The sequence below is a fragment of the Salvelinus sp. IW2-2015 genome, linkage group LG25, assembly GCF_002910315.2.
Source record: "Salvelinus sp. IW2-2015 linkage group LG25, ASM291031v2, whole genome shotgun sequence".
NCBI classification, from domain to species: Eukaryota; Metazoa; Chordata; class Actinopteri; order Salmoniformes; family Salmonidae; genus Salvelinus; species Salvelinus sp. IW2-2015.
Window position 1 is genome coordinate 14,674,325 of NC_036865.1, and position 20,898 is coordinate 14,695,222.

General features: G+C 41.2%; 1 protein-coding gene across 1 annotated transcript in view; it reads left to right on the forward strand.

Annotated features, from left to right (window-relative positions):
• pcsk2 (proprotein convertase subtilisin/kexin type 2) overlaps window positions 1–20,898 on the forward strand; it is an 89,468-nt gene that overhangs the window by 34,719 nt on the left and 33,851 nt on the right. The window contains exons 6-8 of the mRNA XM_023970445.2: window positions 3,148–3,224; window positions 7,068–7,156; window positions 9,521–9,696. Of these exons, the coding sequence (XP_023826213.1) occupies window positions 3,148–3,224; window positions 7,068–7,156; window positions 9,521–9,696 (342 nt within the window). The remainder of the gene's footprint in view (window positions 1–3,147; window positions 3,225–7,067; window positions 7,157–9,520; window positions 9,697–20,898) is intronic.

A 20,898-nucleotide genomic window follows, 5' to 3' on the forward strand; every position in this document is an offset into this window, starting at 1 on the left:
CCTAGACACCCTGGACCCACTCCAATTTGCCTACCGTCCCCACAGATCCACAGATGACGCCATCGCAATTGCACATCACACTGCCCTCTCACACCTGGACAAGAGGGGAAATAACTATGTGAGAATGCTGTTCATAGACTACAGCTCAGCGTTCAACACCATAGTCCCCTCAGCTGGGGACCCTGGGACTGAACACCTCTCTCTGCAACTGGATCCTGTACTTCCTGACGGGCGGGTCCCAGGTGGTGACGGTAGGCCACTTTCAAGGGTGCGGTGGGGCTTTTCGATCTGTCGAGTTAAGTGGGGCCTTTCGAGCTGTTTTGGTTCCTGACTCAAAGGGAATAATACTCTGCCATCTCCCTCAGAACATTAAAACGTGTTGTATCCTTCACCAGCTCATATCTGTGTGAAGCTGGAATCAGCATTGCTCTTGTCTGCATTAAAACCAAATATCAAACCAGGTTGATTGTGACAGCAGAGATGAGATGCACACTGTTGATCACAGCCCCTGACTTCGAGAAGCTCTGACGTGACATGCATCAAGCATACCCATCTCATTAGTGGTGGTGAGATAATGATGCTTTCAAGACAACTGGAAACTCTAGGTCAAATCATGACATCAGTGATCTTTAGCTCGGAAAGTCTGCGCTTTAGAAAGAGGCCAGAGTTCCCGACTTGAAATTGGATGACTGTTCAAATCGATTTTTCCCAGTCGGAGTTAGTTTTTTCCCCAAGTTCCAGTTGTCTTGAACGCACTGAAGTCGGAAGTCAGAGATTTACGAGTTCCCAGTTTCCAGTTGTTTTGAACGCAACAGAGACATTATGTCAGACACATTTGCAAATGACTGTCATAGCCCCACATTAAAAAAGTAAACATTGGTTGTTAATTACATAATGGTTTTCACATAGTTGGTGGCGCTAGAATTTTCGCATATCAATATGGGGTCGTGGACTAAAAAAAGTTTGGGAACCCCTTGCCTACAGGGTGGAGGTCAGAGACTTGGCAATGTGGAGCCATGATAACAACCTCTCCCTCAACGTCAGTAAGACCAAGGAGCTGATCGTGGACTACAGGAGAAAGAAGGGAGAGAACGCCCCCATCCACATCGATGGGGCTGTAGTGGAACGGGTCAAGAGCTTCAAGTTCCTTGGCGTCCACATCACTACAGACTTAACATGGTCCAGACACACCCGCACAGTTGTAAAGAGCAGCACCTCTTCCCACTCAGGAGGCTGAATTTGGCCCTCGGATCCTCAGAAGGTTCTACAGCTGCACCATCATGAGAATCTTGACTGGATGCATCACTGATTGGTATGGCAAATGCACTGCCCCCGACCACAAAGCGTTACCCAGGACATCACTGGGGCCGAGCTCCCTGCCATCCAGGACCTCTATCAGGCGGTGTCAGAGGAAGGCCCGAAGAATTGCCGAAGACTTCAGCCACCCAAGCCTAGAAAGTTAAATTTGCTACCGTCCGCCAAAGCATCAGATCTCAGACTAACAGGCTCCGAAACAGTTTCTACCCCAAGCCATAAGACTGCTAAATAGTTAATGAAATGGTTACACGGACTATCTGCATTGACAATATCTTGCACTGACTCTATGCACACTTACAAGACTATACAGTACTGTATATACTGTACACACTCACACACACTACACTGACACAAAACCCATACACATTCACATATACTACATACTGTACATACGCATACGCACACACACACACACACACACACACACATAACACACACGAATACCGACACAACACACACACATCTCCACACAATTGTACACTCATCATATGCTGCTGCTACTCTGTTCTTTCTTCTTACTCTTATTATTATCTATCCTGATGCCTAGTCACTTTACCTTGACTTTATGTACATATCTACCTCAAATACCTCGTACCCCAGCACATTGATCTGGTACTGGTACTCCCTGTGTTACTATTTTAATATTTGTTGGGAAGGGCTCATAAGCAAGCATTTCATGGTAAAGTCGACACCAGTTGTATTCGGGGCACGTAACACATTTGTCTTTTTGATTTTGATCAGATTACATTTTCTGTTGAAGAAAATGACGTGAAAACAACATTGATTCAACCAGTTTTTGCCCAGTGGGAAGAGACTTGAAGGTGACTAGTTGATTGTTTTGGGTTGAGAAGAGTGGAAAAATAGGAAGAGGAAAATGAAAAACAGAGTGGCTTTCAGACAACAAAGTTTGAGAGAGACATCCTTTCAAGATGGCTTCTGAAATGACAATCTTAAAGGGAAGCAAGTGGTGCAGAAAAGAGGGAGGGGTGTAAAGAGAGTGAGAGAGAGAGAATAAATCATGGATAGAGATTCCTGTAATGGTTGGTGGATTTGTAGATTTGTTTGTGTGTGCGTGCCTATGTGAGTGAGTGTGGCTGCAGGGCAGGCCAATTGCTGATTATGCAGCATGGATTGATGACTCTCCGACAGATGTGCTTCTAATGCATCTGTTTTCTCCTGCTTTTCCGCTGTTAATTCCGCTCCTATTACTTTTGGCCACGTGGAATTAAATGGCGGGAATAATTGGTGTGTCAGTGTCTCAGCCGCTGTTCCCTGCTGTGACCATGCATTACCATCATATTAGTACTGTGTGTGTGTGTGTTTGTGCGAGTGCGCGTTTTTGATATTCTCTTCATATTAATCTGTTCCATGTGACATGCTTCCATCAGACTGAAAGGTCTTCATTATAGCATGTTTTTGCATGAGGACATTCTACAAGAAAATTCTCGAAGCAATCAACCTTTAATTATTCTGCCAGGTTAAGAACAATTGGACTCAGTGTTGTCCAGAAAAGTGTTTTACTCACATACGTTGCGTAACTGAGAGGAAAATGAATAGAAGAATCTGAAACGTCACAACACAGTGAACCACACCCAATATACAGAGGCAGCAACAACAAGAACATCAGTTGAGTCGTTTGTAAAGCGACACATCCCAGCAGTCTAGGTTGGGTCTGGACAAGACAAGACTAGATTTGAGAAGGTCACTGCACCTCTATTGGATGCTCTGTAGTTTTGTGTTACCGTTACCTTCTTGTTTCTCTCACTCTCTCTTCTTCCTGTTGTGTCTTGTAGCCTGTCTGATTAAACTATTTGTGTTCGGTCTTTTCAGAACGCCGAGGCCAGCTATGACTTCAGCAGCAATGACCCGTACCCATACCCCCGCTACACTGACGACTGGTTTAACAGGTAAAAACCAGCTGGCCAGCCCCTCGCCCCTCTAAAGTAATCTGCCCCATAAGAATTCATCACACAGTTATAGTTTTATTACTGTTTTTCCATTTGTGTGTGTGTTTGTGTGTGTGCGCTACCTGTTAGTGTATTAAATTATATGTGTGTGAATGTGTATACTTGTGTGGGCATGTGTGTGCTACCTGTCAGTGTATTCAATTGTGTGTGTGTGTGGTGTGTGTGTGTGGTGTGTGGTGTGTGTGTGTGTGCTGTCAGTGTGTGTGTGTGTGTGTGTGTGTGTGTGTTGTGTGTGTGCTGTGTGTTGTGTGTGTGTGTGTGTGTGTGTGTGTGTGTGTGTGTGTGTTGTTATGTGTGTGTGTGTGTGTGTGTGTGTGTGTGTGTGTGTATACGTGTGGGAATGCATGAATCGTGTTGTTTGCAGAGGAGTGAGGCAGGAGGAGTGAGTTTGAGCTTAGTGTCTGATAAACTCTGTTCTCCTTGGCTTGGCCATGGTATAGCAAGTCCCCTTGTCTGTATTGATTTTGTGCTTCCCTTAACCAGCACAAAAACACCCTGTGGCTTACTGCACTAGCATCGAATAGTCCCCGCGATATGCAACTTTTCAGGGAAGTCAGGAACCAATACACACAGTCAGTTAGGAAAGCAAGGCTAGCTTTTTCAAACAGAATTTTGCATCCTGCAGCACTAATTCCAAAAGGTTTTGGAACACTGTAAAGTCCATGGAGAATAAGAGTACCTCCTCCCAGCTGCCCACTGCACTGAGACTAGGAAACAGTGTCACCACTGATAAATCCATGATAATCGAGAATTTCAATAAGCATTTCTCTACGGCTGGCCCGGCCAACAGCTCTGCACCCCCCGCAACAACTGGCCCAAGCCCCCCCAGCTTCTCCTTCACCCAAATCCAGACATCTGATGTTCTGAAAGAGCTGCAAAATCCGGATCCCTACAAATCAGCTGGACTAGACAATATGGACCCTCTCTTCCTAAATTTATCTGCTGCCATTGTTGCAACCCCGATTACTAGTCTGTTCAACCTCTTTTTTGTATCGTCTGAGATTCCTAAAGATTGGAAAGCGGCCGCGGTCATCCCCCTCTTCAAAGGGGGAGACACTCTAGACCCAAACTGTTACAGACGTATATCTATCCTGCCCTGCCTTTCTAAAGTCTTTTAAAACCAAGTGAATAAACAGACCACCGACCATTTCGAATTCCACTGTACCTTCTCCGCTATGCAATCTGGTTTCCTAACTGGTCACAGGTGCACCTCAGCCACACTCAAGGTCCTAAACGATATCATAACCGCCATCGATAAAAGACCTGGCCAAGGCTTTCGACTCTGTCAATCACCGTATTCTTATCGGCAGACTCAACAGCCTTGTTTTCTCCAATGATTGCCTCGCCTGGTTCACTAACTACTTCTCAGATAGAGTTCAGTGTGTCAAATCGGAGGGCCTGTTGTCCGGACCTCTGGCAGTCTCTATGGGGGTGCCACAGGGTTCAATTCTCGGGCTGACTCTTTTCTCTGTATATATCAATGATGTTTCTCTTGCTGCGGGGTGATTCTTTGATCCACCTCTACGCAGACGACGCCATTCTGTATAAATCTGGCCTGTTTTTGTACACTGTGTTAACAAACCTCCAAACGAGCTTCAGCGCCATATAACACTCCTTCCGTGGCCTCCAACTGCTCTTAAATGCTAGTAAAACTAAATGCATGCTCTTCAACCGATCGCTGCCCGCACCTGCCCGCCCGACTAGCATCACTACTCTGGACGGTTCTGACTTAGAATATGTGGACAACTACAAACACCTAGGTGTCTGGTTAGACTGTAAACTCTCCTTCCAGACACACATTAAGCATCTCCAATCCAAAATTAAATCTAGAATCGGCTTCCTATTTCGCAACAAAGCCTCCTTCACTCATGCTGCCAAACTTACCCTCATAAAACTGACTATCCTACCGATCCTTGACTTCGGCAATGTCATTTACAAAATAGCCTCCAACACTACTCAGCAAATTGGATGCAGTCTATCACAGTGCCATCTGTTTTGTCACCAAAGTTCCATATACTACCCACCACTGCTCTCGTTGGCTGGTCGTTGGCTGGTCCTCGCTACATATTCGTTGCCAAACCCACTGGCTCCAGGTCATCTATAAGTCTTTGCTAGGTATAGCTCCGCCTTATCTCAGCTCACTGGTCACCATAGCAGCACCCACCCGTAGCACGCGCTCCAGCAGGTATTTTCCACTCGTCATCCCCAAAGCCAACACCTCACTAACTTTAAGTGTCAGCTGTCAGAGCAGCTTACCGATCACTGCAGCTGTACACAGCCCATCTGTAAATAGCCCATCCAACCAACTACCCACCTCATCCCCATATTTGTTTTTGTTTTTCTGCTCTTTTGCACACCAGTATTTGTACTTGCACATCCTCATCATCACACTCCAGTGTAATTTGTAATAAATTGTAATTAATTCGCCACTATTGGCCTATTTATTGCCTTACCTCCTTCCTTCATTTGCACACACTGTATACAGCTATTCTATTGTGTTATTGACTGTACGTTTGTTTATCCCATGTGTAACTATGTGTTGTTGTTTTTGCAGCACTGCTTTGCTTTATCTTGGCCAGGTCGCAGTTGGTAATGAGAACTTGTTCTCAACTGGCCTACCTCGTTAAATAAAGGTGAAATAAAAATAATATATAAAAGAATCTCGCCACGTCATTAATATCTTTGGGCACTCATAGCTGCTGCATTACTGCAGTCCACAACATATACCGCCCAGACTAGTTATTAAGGAGATATATCATGGGAGGTAGGTACTGTGGGTTAGAAGATATTGTGTGTTGCATTTTATTCCTGCATATCTGTATGAGTGGAAGTGAAGATTGGCTGATAAATTATGGATTAATTTAGTTTGATAGCTTGCCATCTGTAGAATATTTAGACACAGTTTAAATGTACTCTTTATTTGGATGAGTAGGCAACCTTACATTCCAGTGATGTAAATCTACCTAGACAATGCACTCTGTGAGATCTTCTATAGGTATGAGAGATACATAGAGATACGGTGGCTAGATTGGCATTTGTCCACTCTCTCCTGTCTGCAGTGCTCACAGGGGCGACCTTATGTCCGATAGCGTCGTATCTTTCTCCCATCGCCAACTCAGACTTCATGACCCACTGCTGCCGAGGGCACCTCAAGGACTAGACGATTAAACATAGAGAACACCATCCACCGTCACTGCTCTCCTCTCTGTGTGTGTGGTGTAGCGTCGCCGCTGCTGAATTAGTGCAGTGCAGGACTCGGTGGCTAATTAGCTGTTTGTTTATAAATAGCAGACTTTCTGTGGCAAAGCATGCTGGGAAAGCCGAGAGGGCTCACTGCAGCTACCCTGTGGGAAGCCCCCACACACACAAACACACAGACACATAGGCATGTGCACACACACACAACGCAAGTTTGCCTTCGTATGACCTTTTAAAATGCCATCTCCTCAACCAACCATTGGATTTGAATGCAAATCGGAGATTCTACCAATTTCTTAATCTTCTTTCGAATGAATGTGGTAGGAAATGTTGAAGATAATGTTATCCAGGTGGCGCAATGGGCTGATTCCTCATTCTAATTCTTATTGATTTGTGCCCCAAAATGCCATGGCGCGTCTTCCAACCGGTAATCCTATTCCGGATAGACATAATAGGTTTACACAGAAGTCACAAAGTCTACAATAGGTGGTTAAAGACCTGGTACATTGACCTAATACATCGATTCCCAATATGTTTTCCAACTTTAGCCCGTTCCCCAATCTATCTGTGTGTTTCTGTGTGTAGTCATGGAACAAGGTGTGCTGGTGAGGTGTCTGCAGCAGCCAACAACAACATCTGCGGAGTGGGAGTGGCCTACAACTCTAAGGTGGCAGGTATGTAGACTACTTTAATACTGTGGTAAATAACAGCTGGCTTGGATGTAAAAGTACTAGTGATCACAGTCATTTTTGAAAACTTGTAAAAGTGGCAGTCATAATGACCGGTGCAAAACATATGGTGGAAGGAAACGTTCTCTCGTTCACACCTATCCAATGCTTTTTAACTTTAGTAGTAGATGTAAGAAGAATCAAGTTGGCTACATAGCCATTTTTTCCGCCCTTGTAGCTAGTGATAGCTGGTGACAGTGATCAAAGATTATCTACACAGAGGATACCAAACATTAGGAACACCTTCCTAATATTGAGTTGCACCTTCCCCTTTTGCCCTCAGAACAGCCTCAATTCGTCGGGGCATGGACTCTACAAGGTGTCGAAAGCGTTGCACAAGGATGCTGGCCAATGTTGACTCTAATGCTTCCCACAGTTGTGTCAAGCCTTGCACCTACTACCATACCACCTTCTGAATGGCACACATACACAACCAATGTCTCAATTTTCTAAAGGCTTAAAAATCCTTCTTTAACCTGTCACCTCACCATCATCTGTACTGATTGAAGTGGATTTAACAAGTGACATCACTAAGGGACCATAGCATTCACCTGGATTCACCTGGTCAGTCTATGTCATGGAAAGAGCAGGTGTCCTTGATGTTTTGTAACATCAGTGTATATACTGACAAGATACTGGACTTACTGCTCTAACAATGGGAATAAATGTCTGCAGGCTGAAGCAAAATGACTACAACATCGATAAAGACAATTCCATGCTTCCTCTGCTTATTGAGTTCACCCTATGATTTGGCTCTATAGAGTACAATAAAATAACTTTTTGTGATTTGATTTGTCCTCTATTGTCCAGAACCTGGCATCAGTTCAGTTCGTCGTCTAGTGTATCTACAAACTGGCAACACTTTGGTTTGTGTGGAATTACAATTTCCAGTGGAGAGACAACTTCATCATTATGTTGTTATTATAACCTTAAATTCATACATTTCCATAAAGGTTGAAAGGAGAAAGGAAAGCACCCTTATGAAGGCATTGATGTTAAAATGTATTGTTTTGGAGATTTCATTATGTTAACATCACTTTTCCTCCAAATAGATGAATCAAGTGTGGCTGAATATGTTTTGTACAGTGAAGGCTCCTCAGAGGAGGAAGGGGAGGACCATCCTACTCAGTGAATTTCATAAAAATAAAAATAGATAAAACTATACTAAATATATTCACGTCACCAAATAACTAATTAAAACACACTGTTTTGCAATGAAGATCTGCAGTAGCCTCAACAACACTCTCTGGGGTAGCACCATGGTGTAGCCGGAGGACAGCTAGCTTCCGTCCTCCTCTGGATACATTGGCTTCAATACAACACCTAGGAGGCTCCTGGTTCTCTCCCCCTTCCATAGACTTACACAGTAATTATGACGACTTCCGGAGGATGTCCGTCAACCTATCAGAACTGAAATGTTGTCCACTCAATCAAAGGATCAGATAATTAAACTAGTGCTGAAAGCATAAGCTACAGCTAGCTAGCACCGCAGTGCATACAATGTGGTGAGTAGTTGACTCAAAGAGAGGGAAAGACAATAGTTGGTCATTTTTTAACAAACGTATTTATTTTAAAAAATGTAGGAGAAGCCACAGAGAGAGAGACAGAGACAGAGAGAGAGCTATATTTTGTTGTATTTTTTTAACTTTCACTTACTTAGCTAGCTAATGCAGCTAGCTAACTTATCCTACTCAAATACCTGGCTCAAACAGAGAGGATTGCTATTTATGTTAGCTATGTTAGTTATTGTAATTATTATAGTCATGCCATAAACAAGATTCCCAGCTAGCACATAACTTTCTGAGAACCATATATTACTTAGAGCTTGATGAGAGTGTGGTTGTCTTATGGTTATATTGCATACAACCTTCCAACAACTTTGTGGGAATGGTGCAGGATAGTTGCTTGGCTTTGGGGCATTTTCAGCACATTTTTGGAACCTTACAAAAAAACATTATTTTCTTGGTATTTCATTACGTTTCCTAAAAGGTCAAACATGGTTACATTTCATTTCAATGTTGATAACTTATAATTTCCATTCTCAGAGTGTTAATAAAACCTCCCAGGAAGACTTTCAAGGAACCATAATACACGAACCTCCCTGCAAACTAAAAAGAAACATTCTCAGAACGTTTAAAAAACATTCAGATTTACCAGTCAGGAAACGTATTGTTTGTTCCCACAACCAATTTGAAACCAAAAACAGGAACCAAATGTGCTAGCTGGGAATATTCAGTCAACAGTGGCTTAGAATTGTATTAGTGTGTACCTGTCTCTCCACACCTGCCTACTGTTCTCCTCCTCCCCCAGGTATCCGCATGCTAGACCAACCCTTCATGACGGACATCATCGAGGCATCGTCCATCAGCCACATGCCCCAGGTCATTGACATCTACAGTGCCAGTTGGGGCCCCACCGATGACGGCAAGACAGTAGACGGCCCCCGAGAGCTCACTCTGCAGGCCATGGCTGACGGAGTCAACAAGGTACTTACACACGCACACGCACATACACACAAAAACACTGGTCTGACTGTGGATGGCAGGGTTGTAGAGTATTTTTCTTACTCAGATAACTCAGTTCTTTGAAGAGGCACACAGTATATGAGACTCAAGTCACAAAATAGGAAAAAGAACAGCTTTACACAAGAACAGTCTTGCTGTTAGACACTTTCAGAGACACCCTGGAACACACAGTTATTTAGCATACTGCCCATGCCAGTGGCAATTAGCTGCTTGATTAATCATAATACCACATGCAGAGGGGTGGTCTGGTCTGCTCTGACTAGATCTCAAGCAGCGTTGCTGAATAGGTGCAAAATGTGTTCTAAGCCTGGCTAAGATAAGCACAACTAATCAAGCAGTATTTCACTCAGCCTTCTAATATATAATATATATATATATATTAGAAGGCTGAGTGAAATAGTATATATATACCATTACGTAGGTTAGGCAGGATGTACATTGTAAAACAAAAAAAATAAGTACCTTATTTTCCACCAACCCAAGATGAGAATCATTCAATTAGCATTTTTTCCATTGAACAGCCATGTATGTTTCCTCAATTCTCTTCAACAGTTAGGGAACACTTTTCACCCCCACCCTGGTCCAATCACTTCACTCTAAACGAGTCACTTAGTTTGCATCTTGAGCGAGGCGGCTTCGTTTTGCAAATTGACGTGGATAATGGAAACAAATCACACGGAATGTTCCGGTACGGCGCTAGATATATGAGAGTGCTTGTTGGAGCGCCGGAGACAGAAGCCGTGCACGTATGTGATCTCACCGTATTTCAAACAGCACTTTGCAATGTAAATGGAAAGGGAGGTATAGATGTTGAGAGAGGGACACGTACGTAACTCTGGTGAACCTAGATCCTCCACAAATAAACAGAAGGGATTTGAGATGCAGACACCTCTGGTGCTAATTCTTCAACTGGAGTGGGATACTAAGTGTTTCATATCACCCAACTGGGCACAAACTYGTTGAATCAACATTGTTTCAACGTAATTTGTCAACATATTGTGATGTGGAATCTAAGTGGAAAATACTGTACATTGGATTTGAAAACAGTAATCACCGTAAACTTTTGTTCCGAGGATGAAATTTAAACCACAGGATTATGTCATTATGGTAACCAAATGTCAACATAGACAAACCTTTTACAACATTTGTTGAATTTGTACCTTTAAACCAGATTTTATAAATTATATCTCATTCAGAAAATAAACTATAGGCTTGGCAGCACCTCCTACTGGATCTATCTACATCTACCCTTTGGTCTCCCATCTAAGGTTTTAACCAAGCCCAACCTTGCTTAGCTATGATATTTGTTACTGACTATTACCAATGTACTATCGTGAGAATGTTTGTTGAGCAATCTCCACTTAAAAAAAGAAATAGATTCACTGTTGCTTTCGAAGCCATTCCAAAGGGTAGGTTTAACAAAGCAAATGAAATGTGACCGTACTTTATCACTCATAAATCAATGATACTATTTAGTCCTCTAGCATTTGTAAAGTCATCAACAGCAATCACTTCAATTCAACCCAGAATTCAACTAAAAATAGACAATACAATAGGTCTAAGGTTTCAAGCTCTGGTTTACATTTAAAATGTGATCATATTTAGTGATGTTGAATTGTGTGACGTTGTCAACGCAACCAAATATAAACATTTAAAGGATCTGTATCTTCTGCTTGGAAAATTCCATCTGTGCCAATAATTAGCCTGGCTTTAATTCCAGTTTGTCTCCAAATTAATCATTAGATTCACATCTCCATCTCAACCAAAAATCCAAGTTAAAGAGTAGGACTAAACCAAATCTAACTTTATTTAAAAAGGAATTTAATGTTTGATTTAATTTGATTTAGTCCTATTCTTTTGAGGACTAAGTCAGTGGTTACTGTAACTATACATTTCTTTTTATGTAATCATATAAAGCGTGCATGTTCAGGATAGCATACAAAGATCGTCACAGATCTGTGGATCTTCACAATTGCTGTAATAATCTGTGCAGAATCTTGAACGGCATTGGTCATTTGCACCATGTACTTTTAATGTAATCTCAACTGCAATCCGGGGCATTTGGTTCTTCTATTAGATGAAGCACAGTGATAACATTTTCATCTGTTGTACAAATAAACAAAATATCTGGAATTTGGTTGTGCATTTAGATGGCTGAAAGCATAGTGATACACATTGGAAATTCAACTAACTTTGGCTGTCTTTTTGAGTGGGTGAGTCTAGGTTGTAATCTCTGTGATAAACGTCTCAATCAAATATTACCCAATTATCCATGTTGAAATGACATAGTGTGCCCAGTGAGAGCCCATTTGTCATCCCAAAACTGTTTTATGATATGGATATGTTGTTTGCTCTTTTCAATTCACATGGTGTATCTGTTTCGTATCTGATTGTTATGGTCGAGAAGAGAGTCGCTATAATAGAGAGAGAGAAAAAAAATAAGATGGTTTGGAACAATATAATACAATGCAATACCTTGTACAGAGAACAGAGAATGCCCTCTTGGAACACTTAGTTCCCTTTTCTTAGCCCCTTTCTCAACCCGTTACTGAAATGACCAACCAGTATGCTAATTCGGATTAGATTGGGATTGGGTTCAACAGGGCTCAATTAGATTTGTAATTTTACACCCATGGACAAATTCCATATTCAATTGCATTAACCGGAAATGGAACTGACCCTGGCTTTGATGCTGAGGGTCAAGCTCAGTGGCTTTTACGCCACATTACCTCTCTGTATCCACTCCTATGAGCTCAGTGGCTTTTCCACCACATTACCTCTCTGTATCAACTCCTATGAGCTCAGTGGCTTTTCCACCACATTACTTCTCTGTATCCACTCCTATGAGCTCAGTGGCCATACATGTAAGGAGAGGAGAAAATGAAAGCAATCAAGAAACTAATAGCATCCGACTGGGCATACCACATCATTTCAACCTGGATAATTGGGTAATATTTGGTTGAGACGTTGATCAATGAGATTAAATCAAATCAAATTTTCTTGGTCACATACAGTACACATATTTAGCAGATGTTATTGTGGTTGTAGCGAAATGCTTGTGATCCTAGCTCCAACAGTGCAGTAGTATCTAACAATTCACAACAATACACACAAATCTAAAACTAAAAGAATGGAATTAAGAAATATACTGTATAAATATGAGGACGAGTAATGTCGGCGTGGCATTGACTAAAATACAGTAGAATACAGTATATACAAATGAAATGTGTAAAACAGTATGTAAACATTATTAAAGTGTCTAGTGTTCCATTATTAAAATGACCAGTGATTCCATGTCTATGTACATAGGGCAGCAGCCTATAAGGTGCAGGGTTGACTAACCAAGTGGTAACCGGCTAGTGATAGCTATTTAACAGTCTGATGGCCTTGAGATAGAAGCTGTTTTTCAGCCTCTCGGTCCCAGCTTTGATGGACCTGTATTGACCTCGCCTTCTGGATGATAATGGGGTGAACAGGCCATGGCTCTGGTGGTTGATGTCCTTGATGATCTTTTTGGCCTTCCTGTGGGTGCTGGGTGCTGTAGGTGTCCTGGAGGGCAGACAGTYTGRCCCCGTTGATGCGTTGGGCAGACCGCATTACCCTCTGGAGAGCCCTGTGGCTGCGGAAGGTGTAGTTGCCGTACCAGGCATTGATACAGCCCGATAGGACGCTCTTAATTGTGCATCTGTTGCGCCTTCTTCACCACACTGTCTGTGTTGTGGACAATTTCAGATTATCAGTGATATGTATGCAGAGGAACTTGAAGCTTTTCACCTTTTCCAATGCAGTCCCGTCGATGTGGATAAGGGCTTGCTCCCTCTGCTGTCTCCTCAAGTCCATTATCACCTCTTTCGTTTTGTTGACTTTGAGGGAGAGGTTATTTTCCTGGCAATGCTCCGCCAGGTCCCTCGCCCTCCCGGTACGCTGTCTCGTCATTGTTGGTAATCAGGCCTACTACTGTTCTGTCGTCTGCAAACTTGATGATTGAGTTGGAGGCGTGCGTGGCCATGAACTCATGGGTGAACAGGGAGTACAGGGGGGCTGAGCACCACCCTTGTGGGGCCCCTGTGTTGAGGATCAGCATAGTGGAGGCGTTGTTTCCTACCTTCACCACCTGGGGGCGGCCCGTCTGGAAGTCCAGGACCCAGTTGCACAGGGCAGGGTTCAGACCCAGGGCCCAAAGCTTAATGATTAGCTTGGAGGGTACTATGGTGTTTAAGGCTGAGCTATAGTCAATGAACAGCATTCTTACATAGGTATTCCTCTTGTCCAGATGGGAGAGAGCAGTGTGCAATGCGATGACGATTGCATCGTCTTTGGATCTATTGGGGCGGTAAGCAAATTGAAATGGGTCTAGGGTGACAGGTAAGGTCGAGGTGATATGATCCTTAACTAGCCTTTCAAAGCACTTCATGATGACAGACGTGAGTGCTACAGGGCAATGGTAATTTAGTAATTCAGTTACCTTTGCTTTCTTGGCCACAGGAACAATGGTGGACATCTTGAAGCAAGTGGGGACAGCAGACTGGGATAGGTAGAGTATGTCTGTAAATACTCCAGCCAGCTGGACTGCGCATGCTCCGAGAACATGGCTAGGGATTCCGACTGGGCCTGCAGCCTTGCGAGGGTTAACACGCTTAAACATCGTACTCACGTCGGCCACGGAGAATGAGAGCCCACAGAAGGTGTTTAGCTTGTCTGGGAGCAAGACGTCAGTGTCCGCGATGTGTCTGGGTTGCCCTATGTAACTCACGATTGTCTGTAGACCCTGCCACATATGCAGTATTTCTTTAGTGCCTTTTTGCAAACAGGATGCATGTTTTAGAATATTTTTATTCTGTACAGGCTTCCTTCTCTTCACTCTGTCAATTAGTTTAGTATTGTGGAGTATTGTGGAGTAACTACAATGTTGATCCATCCTCAGTTTTGTCTTATCACAGCCAATAAACTCCGTAACTGTTTTAAAGTAACCATTGGCCTCATGGTGGAATCCCTGACGATTTCCTTCCTCTCCAGCAACTGAGTTAGGAAGGATGCCTGCATCTTTGTAGTGACTGGGTGTATTGATACAACATCCAAAGTTTACTTAATAACTTCACCATTCTCAAAGGACAATTCAATGTCTGCTTTTTTTTTACCCATCTACCAATAGGTGCCGATCTTTGCGAGACATTGGAAAACCTCCCGGGTCTTTGCGGGGTAATCTGTGTTTGAAATACACTGCTCGACTGACCTTACAGATTATTGTATGTGTGGGATACAGCGCTGAGGTAGTCATTCAAAAATCATGTTAAACAGTATTATTATACACAGAGTGAGTTCATGCAACTTATGTGACATGTTAAGCCCATTTTTACTCCTGAACTTATTTAGGCTTGCCATAACAAAGGGGTTGAATACTTATTGCCTCAAGACATTTCAGCTTTTCAGGTTGAATTGAAATAATAGCTGTTGATGACTTTGCAAATGTTATATACTGTAGTCCTAAATAATATCATTGATGATATACTGTATGAATGATAGGGTATGGTCAGATTTAATTTGCTCTGTTAAACCTACCCTTTGGAATGACTTTGATAGCAATAGTAAACCTATTTAGTTTTCAAGTGGAGATCACTCTAAAAGTATTCTCATGCACATTGATAGCACATTGTCCAGTAGGAGGTGATGCCCAGCCTATATACAGTTGAAGTCGGAAGTTTACATACATACTTAGGTTGGAGTCATTAAAACTCATTTTTCAACCACTCCACACATTTCTTGTTAACAAACTATAGTTTTGGCAAGTCGGTTAGGACATCTACTTTGTGCATGACACAAGTACTTTGTCCATTAATTGTTTACAGACAGATTATTTCACTTATAATTCCCTGTATCAAAATTACCGTGGGTAAGAAGTTTACATAATTACCGTGGGTAAGAAGTTGACTGTGCCTTTAAACAGCTTGGAAAATTCCAGAAAATGATGTKATGGCTTTAGAAGCTTCTGATAGGCTAATTGACATCATTTGAGTCAATTGGAGGTGTACCTGTGGATGTATTTCAATGCCTACTTTCAAACTCAGTGCCTCTTTGCTTGAATCATGGTAAAATCAAAAGAAATCAGCCAAGACCTCAGAAAAAAATTGTAGACCTTCACAAGTCTGGTTCATCCTTGGGAGCAATTTACAAATGCCTGAAGGTACCAAGTTCATCTGTACAAACAATAGTACACAAGTATAAACACCATGAGACCACGCAGTCGTCATACCGCTCAAAAAGGAGACGTGTTCTGTCTCCTAGAGATGAACGTACTTTGGTGTGAAAAGTGCAAATCAATCCCAGAACAACAGCAAAGGACCTTGTGAACATGCTGGAGGAAACGGGTACAAAAATATCTATATTTTTGGAGGAAGGAAAATTATGTGGATATATTGAAGCAACATCTCAAGACATCAGTCAGGAAGTTGAAGCTTGGTCGCAAATGGGTCTTCCAAATAGACAATGACCCCAAGCATACTTCCAAAGTTGTGATAAAATGGCTTACGGACAACAAAGTCAAGGTATTGGAGTGGCCATCACAAAGCCCTGACCTCAATCCCATAGAACATTTGTGGGCAGAACTGAAAAAGCGTGTGCGAGCAAGGAGACCTACAAACCTGACTCAGTTACACCAGCTCTGTCAGGAGGAAAGGGCCAAAATTCACCCAACTTATTGTGGGAAGCTTGTGGAAGGCTACCCGAACCGTTTGAGCCAAGTTAAACAATTTAAAGGCAATGCTACCAAATACTAATTGAGTGTATGTAAACTTCTGTCCCACTGGGAATGTGATGAAAGAAATAAAGGCTGAAATAAATCATTCTCTCTACTATTATTCTGACATTTCACATTCTTAAAATAAAGTGGTGATCCTAACTGACCTAAGACAGGGAATTTTTAGATGTCAGGAATTGTGAAACTGAGTTGAAATGTATAAGGCTAAGGTGTATGTAAACTTCCGACTTCAACTGTATTGTTTTTTTCTTCCTGATAGTGGATATAACGTTGAAGATCTGACGTTGTTTTAAAGGAATAAATTCAACATATTTTATTTAAGGTTTGTGGATGATGACATAATCCGGTGGTAGAAATGTTACCCTTTTTTCAAATCCAATGTATTTCCAACATAACTTCCACGTCACAATACATTGACAAATTAAGCAATGTTGATTCAACCAGTTTGTTCCCAGTGGGATACAGCTCTGGTATGTTTGTACAACCAGTAATGGCTCCCTCCCACATCTCTCCACATTATTAGCTCAACAGCTAGAGCTAARGAGTAAACAATTATCGTGCTTTGACTAAACCTGAGATTTGTTTTGGTTGATTTGTGACACTAGCACTAAAATACACTTTATCTGTACTGTTGCTGGAGTGAATAAAAGACTGTCTCTCTCTCCCTCTCCAACATTAATTTTTTCCCTCTCTAACATCTTTCATCTGCACGACTCTTCAAACTCCCACCTCTTTCTCGCGTTCTTTATGTAACTGATTGTCAGCAACAGAAGATGAGAGCTATCATAACACAAATATGTGTCAGGTATTAGAGCTTGAGGAAAATAAACCACAAACTAAAAGCTTGACACTGGTGTTTCTCTACATGATACCGTTATGGATGTCTTTCTGACAAGGTAGCTACAGGTCTTGGTATAAAAACCATAAAATATGATCATCCAGAGGCGGAAATAACTTAACCCAACTATGGAAGCTGTCAGAGAGCAAGAGAACATTGCTTACATCTGCTATGACAGGCTCATTGTCCACCTTCCCTCCCAAATGCCTGGGAGGAATGAGAGATCCTCAGGGTCAGTAGTTTCAGCCTTACATCACACACACATTTATGTTGTCTCCAATGTATATCTATCGCTGTAAAACTACCAAGGAAAGGGCTAATAATAGCCCATATTAATATATGTAGCCTTAGAAATAATGTTAATGAAATCATTAACTTGTTAACATCAGATAACATTAATAAACTTGCCATCTCTGAAAGTCACTTAAATAATTCCCTTGATGATACAGCAGTAGCAATACAAGGATAAAACATCTACAGAAAGGAATGCCTATGGGGGAGGTGTTGCTGTATATGTTCAGAGCCTTATTCCTGTGAACTTAGCGAAGATCTCATGTCAAATGTTGAAGTGTTGCAAGTTTACATCTAAAGCCTCTTTTTTGGGGGTGCTGCTATAGGCCACCAAATGCTAACGGTCAGTATTTGGATAAAACTATCTGTGCAATGCTTGATAATGTGTGTGATGTTAACAGAGACGTCTATTTCCTGGGTGACCTGAACACTGACTGGTTAGCAACTAGCTGTCCTCTCAAGAGGAAGCTTGTAACTGTGACCCAAGAGGAAGCTGTAATATGACCCAGGTTATCACTCAACCAATTAGAGAGCATACCAATAGTGTTGGATCTGTGACATCCACTTGTATTGATCATATCTTCACTAATGCTGCAGAGCTTTGCTCCAAAGCAAAATACATTTCCATTGGCTGTAGTGACCATAACATTGTGGAAATAACAAGAAAAGCCAAAGTGCCAAAGGTTGGGCCTAAAGTAATTTATAAGAGATCATACAAAATGTTTACTCAGGATTATTTTGATGAAAATGTCAAGTTTGTTGGTCTGATGTGTATGAGGAAGTGAATATAAATGCAGCACTGGAAGTATTTGTAAAATGATTCATACCAATTGTTGACAAGCATGCACCTGTTCAAAAACTAACTGTGAGAACTGCTTAAAGAGAAATGCAAAAGCGGTGGCAAACAAGTCAGGCTGCTCAACATACTGTAAATTGAGAAAGGTTGTGACTAAACTTAACAAAAGTTTAAATAAATGATACTACCAAACAAAGATAAATTACATAAAACACAATGGAAAAATACTTTGGATTACTTTAAATTATATCAGCTGCAGAAAACCCAGTTCATCTCTATCATTCGTTGAAGTTGATGGGTTATTTATGTTGCCAATAATTTCTATCATTATTTCACTAATAAAGTAGAAAAGTGAGATGACAACATTGATCATTTAACAATCATATTTTTGTATAAAATATTTACTAATGAAAGAGAAGGATTACTGTTTTGAATATGGTCAAGTTAGAATGGAAGAGGTGGAAAAACTATTGTTATCCATCAATAATGATAAGCCACCAGGTATAGACAACCTTGATAGGAAACTATTTAGAATTGTAGCAGACTGTCTTGCCACCCCTATTTGCTATTTATTTAACTGAAGTCTAAAGGAGTGTGTGTGTGTCCACAGGCGTGTAAGGAAGCTAAAGTAAATCCACTGCCTAAAAATAGGAAAGCACCCTTTGCTGGTTCTAAAAGCCACCCAATCAGTTTGCTGTCAGTTCTTAGTAAACTGAAGAGGATTGTTTTTGGCAAAATACAATGCTATTTTCACAGAACAAGTTACCTACCGACTTTCAGCATGCATACAGAGAAGGTCACTCAACTTGTACTGCACTGACTTAGATGACTGATGATTGCTTAAAATAAATGCAAAATAAGATGATAGTTTGAGCTGTACTGTTAGATTTCAGTGCAGCCTTTGATATTATTGATCATAAATTGTTATTAAAAAACTCACTTGCTACCTGCCATCACATGGTTGGAAAGTTATTTATCCAATAGGACCCAGAGAATATTTTTCAATGGAAGTTTCTCTAACATCACATATGTACAGTGCGGTGTCCCTCAGGGCATTTTCCTTGGGCCATTACTCTTCTCTATTTTTACAAATGACTTACACAAAGCTAGAATGACTATGTGTGCGGATGATTCCACACTCTACATGTCAGCACCCAAAGCCAGTGAGCTCACTGAAATTCAAAATAAGGAGATACTGTCAGTGTCAGAATGGGTGATTAATAATAAACATTTAAAACTAAAAGCATTGTATTTGGTTCAAAACATTCTCTTGAGATCTAAAGCTCAACTGGAGTTGTACATAAAGTGTGTGTCCATTGAGCAAAATGAGGAAGCTAAACTCCTAGGTATAACATTGGATGGTCAATTACCATGGGCAAGTGATATTGACAAAGTTGTTGTGACGATGAGGAGCGATACTGTCATAAAAAGATATTCCGAATTTTTTACACAAAAATCAAAAAAATTGTTGTTCAGGCTCTGGTCTTGTCCCATCTTAGTTTTTTTGTAAATCGCTTTGGTACTATTTTCACAAGTATGTGATATATTTTCACAACTCTTAGTACAAAAGTTCAAACTGGTCATACTTGTAACGCAGCCAGTTTTTCATTCAAAACCTGTCATTGTGCATTCATTTGGATTGTAAACATCTCTCACTACACAACCATTGATTCAAAATATGCATTTATTGTGAAATGTAATGAGAAAATTGTCTTAATCATCTAAATGCAACAATGATATATTTTCAATTTAGTTTTCAGTTAATCAAATAGCAAACAATGCAAGATACACATTTCAAATTGCCCTTAGAAGTGTTGAAAGTAATATCATACAGTACTGTAAATTTGACCGTTTTCACATTAGGCAATACACTTACATTACCCAACAAAATTGACAGAAAATCTATCATTTCCATAATATCTATACAATGGGTAATCAAAGGTGTGGTCAGTGAAGACATCCTCTACAATCATTCATGCCAATTTTTATATATATTTTTCAGATAGAATTGCAACATAGGTGTGCTGTCTGTAATCAAATGTATGAAATCAAATGAATGAAAATAAACATTTAGCACCATTTATTTGTATCAAATAAGTTCATATTCATTTTAAAACAACACCATACTAATGTTTTAACTTAGGAAGAGTTCAGAAATCAATATTTGGGGGAATAACCCTGATTTTCAATCACAACTTTCATGCGTCTTGGCATGCTCTCCACCAGTCTTTCACATTGATGTTGGGTGACTTTATGCCACTCCTGGTGCAAAAAATCAAGCAGCTCGGCTTTGTTTGATGGCTTGTGACCATCCATCTTCCTCTTGATCACATTCCAGAGGTTTTCAATGGGGTTCAGGTCTGGAGATTGGGTTGGCCATGACAGGGTCTTGATCTAGTGGTCCTCCATCCACACCTTGATTGACCTGGCTGTGTTGCATGGAGCGTTGTCCTGCTGGAAAAACCACTCCTCAGAGTTGGGGAA